This window comes from Agrilus planipennis, unplaced genomic scaffold, assembly GCF_000699045.2.
Source record: "Agrilus planipennis isolate EAB-ADULT unplaced genomic scaffold, Apla_2.0 scaffold4, whole genome shotgun sequence".
NCBI classification, from domain to species: domain Eukaryota; kingdom Metazoa; phylum Arthropoda; class Insecta; order Coleoptera; family Buprestidae; genus Agrilus; species Agrilus planipennis.
Genome location: NW_020442463.1, coordinates 3,183,162 through 3,196,765, shown reverse-complemented (window position 1 = coordinate 3,196,765; position 13,604 = coordinate 3,183,162). Strand labels below are relative to the sequence as shown.

At 36.0% G+C, this 13,604-nt stretch overlaps 1 protein-coding gene across 1 annotated transcript in view; it reads left to right on the top strand.

Annotated features, from left to right (window-relative positions):
• Positions 1-11,959: 11,959 nt before the first annotated feature.
• Positions 11,960-13,604, top strand: part of LOC108745154 (regulating synaptic membrane exocytosis protein 2) — a 100,508-nt gene continuing 98,863 nt past the window's right edge. Inside the window, exon 1 of the mRNA XM_025980906.1 lies at positions 11,960-12,185. Coding sequence (XP_025836691.1) covers positions 11,960-12,185 — 226 coding nt within the window. The remainder of the gene's footprint in view (positions 12,186-13,604) is intronic.

Below are 13,604 nucleotides of genomic sequence, written 5' to 3'. Positions count from 1 at the left end.
TGAAAAGAGTAGAGCTTTTCTACAAATACCTGTATGGGGGGTAGATTTTGCTCCTGACTCATGTCGTTATAAAATGATATCTGAATTTCAAGAATCATGTGAGTCAAGTAGCACGGTGGATAAAAATCTTCAAGAACACGATTTTCATGTGGAGATCCGAGCACAAATGAACAGTGGCAGAAAGACAACCGGTCTGACAAGAAGCGACTTCCAAATCTACATAAGTTGAATCGTTATGTGTCCAATAGGACTTAACTATTGTTTCAAGGAATTTGATGAATGAAGTTCTCTAGTATCATCATGACGATTCTTTGGCAGTTTGGCGTTAGTAAAATCTTTGAAAACGTACGTGAACGATTTTAGTCGGAGAACTACTAGAAGAACGTTGACTGCTCTAGGAACTGCGCAGCCAATAAAGTAACAAAAATGCGATACCGTGTCCTCACCTTGAATATAATGTCAACAGGTCACTTGAGAAAATTGTCAAAGCCTACGCACTTTCCAATTAGATAATCAACACGATAGCAGAAGAGGTTGTCGCACACTTTTTATCAGGAATTTCGGAGTGTCAATGAAACTCCTTTCAGATCACTCCGCCGTTTTCTAGGGTATTTCTACGATATACGGCATTTACAAAACCCAGACTACACCTCTGCAATCCGCCAATAGACGAAATGGTAGAGCGAATGAACAGGACCATTAACAAGTAGTTGTCCAAAATCGTCTTCAAACGTCAGAGAAAATGGAAAAATTATCTGCCATTTTTTCTTATGGCATAATATGACGAAAATAGTAGAGAGGTACCAGCAAAAGTACTGTTTGGTCGGGAGCTGCGGCTGTCGTGGCTGTAAACCTGGACAATGTTGCCGGAGAATACTGCATTATTGACGATTTACGTTCCCTCATAAAAATATCTAGCAACTATATGAAGGACACGTATGACATCAGGGCCACTGATGGAGATTATACAATCCACGGCAACGACGGGATTTATCACTGAAACTGTTATGTTTAAGCAAGTTTGTGATGAAATTAATATGGGTATCGATCACCTACGGATAAGCAGGGCAGGCTACAAATAATCAATAGTCGGTAAACTTTTTAACTTATGATACCAAATGTAAGAAAGGCCCGTCTCGAGGTAATAAATTATTCCTAAATGACCAACATGAACACATAAAAAAAAGAATTTTCAGAGCCTTCCAGAGCAATGAAGACTATTCCAGAGAATTCAATAAATAATAATATAAATAGAACTATAGGTAAAATTCGGAAGCAGTTGGTACCTATATAAACAGATGACCAATAATAGGAATAAGCAAAGTGAATACAGGGTAATAGAAATGTGGTGCCAAATAAATAAGCAGTTATAAATAAAGAGTGAATTAAATAAACAGTAGTTTAATCACAACACAATCACACATCGCACACATAATTGTAGAAAACTGAAACGCTGAACATGGCCGGCCGTATTTAAAACTAAAAACACCAAAAAAAAATGTGATTTTATGAAACCACGAAGTAACTCAAACTTTTCGAATTGTAGGCATTTAACTGTAAATTTTCGGAAAATTATTCGATTTAAGGTGTTAAAATTAAAATCGCGTTCTTAATCTTATCTTAATGATTGGAAAATGGGAATGATAATGGGAAATCAATAATAGACAAGATATCCAACTATAAATTTTAATTTCAATCTGCGTATGAAAGCAGGGAATACATAATGAATACAATCATTCAATCATGTTAAAAACTGAGAACAATATTTATTTAAATCATTGAATCATTTTGAACTCCATTATTCTATCAATAATTTCATCTGCGCTTTGAGTTTCATAGTCTATAAATGTAATTGTCATGCACTTGCACGAATGTGTGAGAATATAACTGCTACAAGGTTAATTCATGTGAGCCATGGACACCGCCATATTGGCCTTGACTACTTTGCCGAGCGCCTTTCAATTTTACCCCTAGTTCGCGGCCGACTGTAATACGACATGCAATAGATGGACGAAAAAATTTGAGGCGATGCGCGATGTAATAAAAGTTTGACTTTAAAAATGGGTGCTTCTGTTTGAAAAAATAAAGTTGGTGGTATTTGGTTATTTTGGGTCATACTTCATGCAGTACCTATACAAATTACAATGAATAAATCCGCAAACAAAAATAAAGATCGACGTGTCCCAGCATTTTCCCAAAAAATATACCCCTGAATTTTAAATGAATTTATTCCAACCCGTGCGCTCTCACTGTATATAAAAATTCTATAGCACTGGTTTTTTTTTCTTTTCTTTTTAATAGTAGAGGACACGCTACAATGTCAGCGAGGCGGTAGAGCTCACGCTATACGAGGGTGGATTGATAAGTTTCCGGCCTAACCAAGAGATGACGCCACTAGGCCTACCTTGAGGTGACATTCTATAGTACCATCCTTGGATAGCTTGTAGCTATAGTTTCAGCCCGATCTCCTTGCTAGTGTAGGTTTGACAGCACGCTGAACAAGACGCCTCTGTGGTTTTCGTAAAAATGGAAAAGCAGGAAAATCGTGCTGTCATCAAATACTTTTATTTGAAGGGGTTAACGCCGAAGGAAATTAAAAAAGAGATGGACTCAACACTGGGGACATCCTCCCCGTCATATTCAACCGTTAAGCAGTGGGTTTCCGAGTTTAAAAAGGGTCGTGTGAGCACCTCTGATGGGCCTCGCTCAGGACGCCCCGTTGAGGTCACAACTCCAGATATGATCGAAAAAATTCATCAAATAGTGCTGGGAGACCGCAGATTGAAAGTGCGTGAGATAGCTGAGACCTGTAAGATGTCATATGAACGTGTGCAACATATTTTGCACCAACATTTGCATATGGAAAAGCTCTGTGCAAGATGGGTGCCGCGTTTGCTAACAGTCGACCAAAAATTGATTCGAAAAAACATTTCTACCGCAAATTTGTCATTGTATAAGCGTAATCCAAGCGAATTTTTGCGTCGATTCGTAACCGTTGACGAAACGTGGGTCCACCACTACACTCCTGAAACCAAAGAACAGTCTAAACAGTGGATTGGACCAGGGGAACCAACTCCAAAGAAGGCAAAAACAATTTTTTCGGCGAACAAGGTTATGGCTACTGTTTTTTGGGATGCAAGAGGTATTATATACATTGATTACCTTGCAAAGGGTAATACTATCACTGGTCAATACTACGCAGACTTATTGCAACGTTTGAGCCACGAGGTGAAAATTAAACGACCTCATCTGGCGAAGAAAAAAATCTTGTTTCATCACGATAACGCACCAGCGCACACGTCAATCGTTGCGACGGCTAAAATCAACGATCTAAAGTTTGAATTGATGCCGCACCCTCCTTACTCTCCAGACCTAGCCCCGAGTGACTATTTTCTGTTCCCTAATCTCAAAAAATGGCTTGGCGGTAAGAGATTTGCGGACAATGAAGAAGTAATCGAAGCTGTAAATGGTTATTTTGAGGAGCTTGACGAATCAGTCTATAGAGATGGCATTAATAGACTGGAACACCGCTATGAGAAATGTATCAGCCTTGAGGAGATTATGTTGAGAAATAAAAAAAAAAAAATTTTTAAAAACCTTGTTTTTCTTGGTCAGGCCGGAAACTTATCAATCCACCCTCGTATTAGTAGCGATTATCTAATATCTATTGATCTCAATTTCAATACGACAGACTAAAATTCAGCTCTTTAAAAGAAATTCACGTATTTGTAAGTCTGCTATGCGATTTTTGCCGGTTTTTATAACCTTTTTCTCTAGAAAGCGCGATATTCCTAAAATAATAGGGCAACAGGTGCTTCTTCTTCAAGCCCCATAACCGTAGCTATTCCGCTTCGGCAAACTGCCTACCGGGGGAAATAAGACGTATCCTCTGCAGCCTCTTATAACGACCGACCGTTCCGATTTATTGCATACGCGCCGAGGAAACCCCTATCGTAAAACTTTACCGTCCGAACCACCAACAAAAATTACTCTTATACCTCGAATTTACCAAGTAGCAGCTTTCTTTTGCAGATGTAGCAAAGTATAATGCGTGATCGCGAATATACGGAAACTATGGAGCTAGATTATTTGCTCAGGTGGATACGTAATAAAATCTTTGTCGTAAACGTGCTGCCCGTGAGTAAATCTGGATTTGGCTTTTATACTAGGAAAAGCACTTAGTAGCAAATAATGCAATGTATCTAATATCTTTTTAATATTCCGTCAATGTTTTAGAATTGTTAACTATTCCACCCCTCAGATGCCACCTATTAAATTATTACAAATTGTTAAAACAATACAATACTTATATATTATTAAAGTTAAAAAAATTACAATACATATTTTAGAATTGTTTATAAGGTGTACGAAATGTTACTTCTGTAAGTTGATATTTTGATTCTAAATTATCTTTGCAATTTAATTTAAATACTGGTATGCAGGGAAGAGCGAATATAAAGATAGGAGACGAAAAATTAGAAGTGGATGATTTTAGGTATCAGATAAGTCAGGACGGAAGGAGTAGTAGGGATATAAAGCAGAGAATAGCGCAGGGTCGAATTGCTTTCAACAAAAAGAAGTCAGTTCTATACTCGCGAACGGTTAAATTAGAAATTCGAAAAAAGTTGTTAAAGGTGTATGTTTGGAGCACAGCGCTGTACGGGTGCGAAACATGGACAGTGGGCGCGGCGGAAAAGAAAAGGTTAGAATCGTTCGAAATGTGGTGTTACAGGCGAATGATGAGGATACCGTAAACAGAGAGGGTTAGAAATGAAGAGGTATTAGAAAGAGTAAGAGAACAGAAGTCAATAAGAAATAGGCGAGATAGGTTGGTGGGACACCTTCTCAGGCCTAGGTCTAGTCAGAAACATATTATAGGCAGAAACGGAAGTTAGGAGGGGTAGAAGTATACCTAGATTAGATTACTGTATGCAAATAGTTAATGATATGGGTGGTTCTAGCTTTAGGGAAATGCGAAGATTAGCTTAGGATAGGAACGAGTGGAGGTGCGTGTCCAACTAGTCTTAGGACTGACGGCCTTACGATGATGATGATTTACCTTATGTTTATTAAAAACCCTTTTGAACTGTATCTTATTAAAACATTCAATAAAAGTAACTAATGTCAATAATAATAATATAGAAACTATAATACAATAATAGACACATATCCTTTACGCCAAAGTACTATATTCTACTAGTTGTATAAAAGTAAAAAGATCTTCAGTCTGTAACGTGATTTTAGATAATTGAATAAATAAACTAACAGTGTATATTACATTAACTCAAAAAGAATTGAAAAGACCTTTAGCAATTGCCATATTTTATTAAATGATAAAGATAATTAATTATTATGAACTCTCAACTCCCAAAACTGTACAGCCTCATCAAGTTAATTTGAACCGATTCAAGCCAAAGTAATTTGATAGACTACAATCTTTAAAGCAATAGTTGTGCCTTGATAATTATAAGACAGATTAAACCCAGAAGATAAAATACTTCGGCAATTATTAATAGGGTTGCCAACCAAACTGCTAAATTACGCTTGAATATAGCACGATTTCAAGTAATTCATAAAAAAAAATCGGAAGACCAATTTTTCGCGAAATGAGTCTGGCCAATTTACTAAGAAACCAAAATTATCTTTTTATTTCTGCCACCTCAGAATTCACAGAAGGACGTTCTCTGTAATGATGGGACGGAACGAAATTTAATAGAAGATAAGCTCCTAATTTATTTTTTGAATGTAATAAACTAATGAGGAGTAGGTACGAAGCCTTCAAATATTATACTAAAACGATAAGTTGGACGAGAAGCACCAAGAAATATGTAATTAAAAATTAAATGCGTAATAAAACACCTCGCTTTTATAACTAATTTATTCTTCTAATTATTCTTCAAATAACACCACTGTAATTAATTAATCACTCCTTCACAACTGAAGAACTACCTCGCACACTAGTAACCAAAACCGCCCTGTTCCGACCTAGATATTTATATGGACTGGATTTGTTTCAGAAAGATTCTATCCCAGAATGTAAGTCTTAGAACCTAACCTTCTCGCAATCTCGATATTATAGGCCACCATTGACGCTTCACGTGTGGTGGATTGCCTATACGTAATATTGCCCCTTCTAAAATTGATCACCCCGCTCAGTAACATTGCATCTGTAGGGAGCAAGCTGATTAAGGTGGACGACCATCATTTTGACCTAACCACCCAACGTCCCCTTAAATTCGATAGACATGATCGTTGATGCGTCCAATGCGAACGCGCTTGCTATCGAGTGCAGCCGAGTAAACCCGATTCAGCGTCACCGTCCCGAGCGTACCGGTTCAGTTTCTTCACTCTTCAACAATAAACTCACCTTCAAAAAGATTTTCCTTAAAACCGTAGAAGAAATATTTATCATAATCATTGGAGGCATCCGTCAATTCAAGAGTAATACTAATCTGTACGGATTGCAGGCAGAGCCAGTCGTTGGGCTTGAGGGTGTAGGTAATGCTGATACACATAAAATTTTCCCCCAAACTCAGGTGCGCTTTACTTCACCCCAACCGTGACATCGTAATTCCCTAGCAGAAAAATAAATTCTTTGATTCTGTGACTGTCAAATGTAACTTGATTAAAGATGATTGACAGTCTTTGAACTGAAATTGTAACCCCAATTCTCTGTAATATCTCCATTATAGGAATAAATTCAACACAAGTAGTACTATTTTAAGATTTCGACAGTCTATTGTTTATTATTTGCATTAGGTAGATACGATTTCTAATGAAGCTCGGAAATATGATAAAAATGAATCAGTGAAGCGCCTATTAAATATTATCTCTTCCAATACCTTATAATACTTTCTAACCAGTAGGTACTGTATTAGTAATTTACTCATGAAAAAGGCATACATAGCAAGTTCAAACATATGCATGCAGAGGGGTTAAATAAAGCAAAATTAAAATACTTAAAAACATTTTGTGTGTTTAATTTATATAATTCATCCTCATCATCATAACTTCGTCAGTCCTAAGACTGGTTGGACAAGCACCTCTACTCTTTTCTATCCTGAGCTAATGTTCGCTAAAACTAGAACAACCCACATCTTTAACTACTTGCGGACAGTAATCCAATCTAGGTCTACCTCTACCCATCCTAACTCCCGTTTCTGATTCTAATATGTCTCTGACTAGATCTTCATGCCTGAGAAGAATCTCTCTCGCCTATTTCTTTTTGACTTCCATAGAGTCCTCTGTTCTCCTATTCTTTCTAAAACCTCTTCATTTCTAACTTTCTTCATCCAGGGTATCCTCATCATTCGCTGGTAATACCATATTTCCAACTCTTATAACCTTTTCTTTTCTACCCCTTACACCGTCCATATTTCGCACCGATACAGAGCCGCGTTCCAAACACGCACCTTTAACAATCTTTTTCGAATTTCTAAATTAACCGTTCGGAAGCATAGAAGTTCTTTGTATTGAAGGCGACTCGACCCTGAGCTATCCTCTGCTTTATATCCCTACTACTCCTTCCGTCATGACTATAACTTCCTGGATACCGAAAATAAATCACTTTTTCTAATGTTTCGCGTCCTATCTATATACTAGCTGTTTCCCTACTTTTTCTTCCCTTGCGTACCAATATTTTTGTTTTACTTTTATTTATTTTCATACAGTACCGTTTTGTCAGTACCGCTTCCATTTTATTTAAAGCTATCTCTAACTCCTTGCTAGATGCTAATACTGCTATATTTTGAAGATGATAATTAACCGCTTCTACGTCTTTATCATTGTAAGATGATGTATGCATGTAGACCTGTGCAATTCCCTTTTTACTAGCTTCGAGTTTAATTTAACAATAACTATCCTATCGCTTTAATGTAAATAACTTTCTACACTCTGCCTGCTTTCCTAGGCATCACAATTCCTACCCCCGAATTGCTTTCTACCGATCCTGTATGTATTATTCTAACGTCTCACTCCAGAAGTCTGTAGCTTCGGGCCAACGAACTTCACTAATACCTACTTTATGTAATTCTAATCTACTCATCTCAATTTTCAAATTTTCCTGTTTCCCTGTTTTCCTCATTCAGATGACACCATCATTTAATTTGTGTAGTTCGTTTTACTCGGAATCACAATGTGGTGGTTTCCCGTTGCCTTCCACGTCGCAGTTTTGTACATCAAAGAGTGCCATACCGATCCTCATGATCTCTGGCACCCTGAGTACCGAAAGAACTGCTACCTTCTTTCAGGGACTTGTCTTAGTCTAGTTTCTCTTTAAGAATCCCCCCATTATGGTTGAACCTATGGCCCGGCTCTCTAAATCATCGAACCTCGCAAGCCGATCCACCCACTCTAGTTTGTATAAGAATTTCGTCAAGGTTCAAGTCCTGTCGGATCGAATTTATTTAATTGATCAAAATTAATTAATTACACATTATTTCGAAATGGGAAAAAATTTAAGCCCCTTACATAGCCTGATTTTTTTACTTTATAAAATGGAAGTTCGTCTTTTCCAATGTTTAAATTAGATAATCTTCATTAAATCAATTATTAATATATTGTCATGTATTTAACCACTTTTTCGCACTTTTACTACTTTTATTTAACTAGTTTCTGTGTAATTAGCACATTTACTATTAATTTGTTATAAATTTATCACTATATGAACACTTTGTCACTTCTTCGCTCTTTCTTCTTCACTTTGTATCGCCTCAAACTCGTTCTCGTACTAACTCAATCTCGCGGCAACTATTTATAGAGGCTAGCCGCTTTCTAGAATGTTCCAGCTTATATCGTCTAGAAACCTGGTCAGCATTGCCACTTAATATGTTAAGTTGCCTACGTACATATTAAGTCTTATTAACTTATTTTCATTATTTGTATTGGTTAATTCATAAAATTAGTTATGCTTTTGTAAAAATTTGTACTTAATTCTTCGTAGCTAACGTTTTGTCTCCTTATTAAAACATCGGGAATGCATTTTCTTCGACAGCACCGTAAGTTAACACCATATCTGTTAACCCCATGCAGGTAAATGCATACGTTCATTAATTTTCATTACTTTTAGAAGTTTCACAATTTCTTAAATAAATAACAACATTACATTAATGAGTATGTTAATTAAAATTCTGTATTAAAAATTTATCGTAACGGTCGAAATTGAATCATCAACTTTAAACTTAATTAAATAAATAAATCTAATGGAAAGTGGGATACGAGCTATTTAAATGTATTTTAATACGTTTAAATGAATGAAATTATTAATTTCCAATCCGCTTTACTCAAGCAGTTTATAAATGAATAATTTCAATGTACATTTGTTAATAAACAATGATTTTGACAGACCACGGCAGAACAGCCCGGAAAGTAGATATTTATCAGAGAACAACACCGGTCGTGAAAGCCTGAAATCAAAAATTATTTTGATTTTACAAATCGGTGCACAAATTTTATTTTGATGCCGCCTATTTATAACATCCTCTCCACTTTTAACAAAACATAAATAACAGTTTAACCTCACTTTAAATACGCTAAAGAATAACTTATATCTAAGTAACACCAAACGGATAACGTACATGTAATTCCGACTACTGACCATAAATCGATACCAATTACTATCATCTGCACACTGCAACTATTTGGAACTCACCAGGGATGGCGTCATAACTGTTAAACTTTTTTTATTATTTTTTTTTTTTTATTTCCACGGTGAAAACTGTTACAACATTTTATGTTCCAAATGTCACTACGAACCTGTGGTTAAAATTTTATTGATTATAAACGCCACACTCTGTATGGGTTTTCCTCTAAGACTTTCTTTAAGAGGTTTCTGTCTAAGTATCGTAAGTGGACAGTTGTTTCTTAAGGTTTTAGCTGCCATCTCCAGGGTAGACCATCCACTGCCTTGGAGAATCCTTAGGGACTCCTAGAGGTCCGCTATAAGTTTTCCTTGGTTTGTATTTTTGGATTTTCTTTTCCATTTGAGTCAGCATTTCATATGTGGTCTGAAAGAAACGGATCATCCGAGAAACTCCAATTGGTGATTGTATGTCCGTGGCGCCTCGAGTTCATAGAGTTATGTCCAAGACCATATTTATCTCCGATGCCCAGTCTCCCAAAGTCTTTTGTTGGTGCTAGGTCTTATTCGTCCACCATGCACTACTACTCTGTAGCCAGCTCAGCGCATTGGCTGGCTCGTCAGAGGAATCCGGGAGTCACAACGTGGTTTTATCAAACTGCTTAAGTTTATAGAAAGTGGTTTATATAAAAGTTATCTCTATAAACAAAGAAATTCTTTTGTTATTTTATGTTGACCATCTTCTAAATGTTCTTCTATCTAACATATTTTTTCTATTCCACATTTATCAATTAATTTGTCTTTTATAAATTACGGTAAGCTTTATAACTATTAAAATCCATAAAATGTTTCTTTAAATTGTATTTCTGTAATGTTAATGATGATGATGTGAGCTTTTAAATTTGCTTCTTGGTCAATCTTTGAATTTAGCGTCACTCTCATAGATTTTATAATGTTGACGCGATATCTTCAATAAATCACGCTACCAATATACATAGCTACACTGGCTAATTTGAAGTACGTTCTTGAATAGCCTAGCGCGTGCCGTCTTCCTGATGAAATAATTGACCGACTTCAAACGCTTTCCAATATTTGCCAACGCAGAATATTTTTCGAGTTTGAGAACCGTTTGTATTGTGCTCATTCAATAAGAGGAAAAACAATAATTTTCGAAAAGTAGAAGAAAATGTATTTATTGTACAGTAACAGCTCTTTATTTGCGGGGTATACGTTCCATAAATGCGCCTCGAATACAGAGACCGTGGATATAAAATGGTAATTAGTATGGAAGCAAAGAGGATACGTTCTAAGGTTCCAAAATAAAACCAATATGTATCTAAATAAAATCAATGCATTGATAAATTCGCAATTAATATTAATCGTTATAATCACCTTTATGCAAGAGTTTAAAAAATTTTAATGATTTTTTGTTGTTTTGAATTTTGAAATTAGTCCACCTTTTACATCTTTTATAAAAGTCGCCCCGGCATGAGCCAACAGTACTTAAAACATGCCAATACGTTGAAAAATAACACCGAATCCTTTTCTGTTTACTCGGTTACATCTTTTATAAAAGCTGCCTCGGCACGTACCAACTGTACATACTCAAAAGATGACGATACATTAAGGGGATTCAGTAGTACACGTGCCGTAGAGTAAAAATGCTTATCGGTTCTAGATATCATGAGTTTAATGTTTTTTGTTTTAAGGTTTGAAATTTTGCAGTAAGATAGATAAAGCTTTGTTCTAAAGCCTGTCGAAGGTCATTTTTTAATTTTTTAATTTCTATTGAAAATACGCGTTCTACAACAACAATCAGCTTTAAGCACTTGTAAATAGCTTTTAATGATCATATTATTGAAAACCAAAAACGTACCGAGTTAGTGTGCACCTTTGTCTGTTATCATACAAAAAATCACATATTTATCTCGCACTGTTAAATCGCAATATTTAGAATAGAAACCATGGTTTCGAAAAAATTCGCACTAGACACGAGCGGTCTATTGCGGTCAATCCCCTTAATAAATGACACCGAATCCTTTTCTGTTTACCGATTGCATCCGCGAATAATGAAATTTTTAGCTGTCAAAACAGGAACTGGGTTGCAATTTTTTCACCCGCGAATAATGCAAACGCGAATAAGGAAACCGTAAATAAGGAACTTTTACTGTATATGAGTTGACGAACGCCGATACTGAAATTAGAAGAATAGGTATTGATAAGCACCATGAAAACATCAAAAAAATATTGCTAAAGAATTGTGGGGTGCCATTTCTTTGTTTGCGCTTCAGTTAGTATTGAATTGAACGGCTGATTTACTCTTTAATGTAATTTTCGTAGTTTCTAGTAATTGCATAGACATATTTTGTTTCAGTTACAAAAATGGGACCACGCCCTTCCCTAATCCCGGACGTAGATCCAACTCCTGTTCAGGAAGAGAAACCTCCACCTCCTGCCCAGCCGGCTGCTCCACCAAAACCAGAGCCCGGTAAACCACCGAGCAGAGCAGGAGCATGTCGAGTTTGCCTGAAAGCCTTCAAACCTGACGATTTTAGCAGGACATGCGCTGAATGTACCCAACGCGTTTGCGAAGACTGTGCCAGTTACAGTAAGTCGACCTTCTTTTTTCTTTTAATATCGATTCATCCACGTTTGTGCTTTACTGTATCGTGACGATGTCATATTCCTCCTATTTGGTTCGGTTTACAGGAACCTTTGTTACACTTGATTATTTTGACTATTGTACGCAAATGATGGCACCAATGAACAAACTGACATAGGTTAGACCTATAGAGTAGAATGTTAATGGAATAAGAAAAGTGGGAGCCTATATACTAATGATCCGTAGGTAGGGGTAGAGGTCACTGGATCTAACTTAACTACCAGCATGGCGGAATATATAGATGGCGTTTACCACGTTGTTTGTACTTAGTAGGTAATCCATAAAACGTTATGTTAAGGCAGCACATATAGCCAGTAAAATTAAGTTTTCATGTTGTAAAAGAATTAGTAACCCATTTTTTTATCGATTTATTTTAGTGTAGAAAAAAATATTAAAAATGGATCTCAAAATCACCATCGCTTAAAAAGTTATTCAAGGTTAAAGTTTATAAATATATATAAATAATTGAAACGCGTTTCTTGACACACCAATTTTAGAGCTTGCGCTCAAGTTGCTGTAACTCATTACCCGTTCTAGATAAAAAGGTACTATCGCTGATATTTTAATTTAAAATTAAGTGCTTCAATAAAATATTGCCTTGACTTTTTTTCGTATCTTTACACTGTGATAGTTTTCAATACAGGAAGCAGAGAAAACTAAAAAACGGATTTTCTGCGTTTTCTACCTATATAACTATTCGTTGTACGTAAACAATTGAACAGATCATTTTTTTGGGGAACTCCATTATCTTTCATTTTTGTAATGACCTTCAATTGACCTCTGAGTCATAGAAAGTGCAATATTCGCAAAAAACCGTTTTTTATGAACTTTAACCTTGAATAATTTTAAGCAACAGTGGTTTCGAGTTCCATTTTTAATATTTGTTTCTAAACACTAAAATAAATTGATTAAAAAAATATTGGAACCATAACGTCAAGCAAGCTCAGCGATTTGAGCTGTGTCTTGATCGATACATCATACTTCTAACCATCGTTTCACCCTTTTAGGGGTTAAATTTTGAAAAATCCTTTCTATATTCTATAAGGAACGACTGCAAAACTTCAACCCAGAGTCTATTTAGATATGTTTAATAGTATTTCTTAAAGCTACACGGCTAAGGTAAAACGCCTCAAGAACGATTGAGCTAGGTGTACCAAAGTTGGCATGCCAGTCATGAGCTATGAGACAAAGTTGAATTACAACTTGGCTTGACTTACAACCTCGGACCAACGACGACTCCTAAAGATGTACCTTGTTGGCCTAGTGACAAAGTTAAAATCAGTGGTAGCCCAGAGAATAAAATTTGTAAATATACTATATATAAACAATTATTTTAAATAACCAAGACTTATTTAAGGTTGGAAT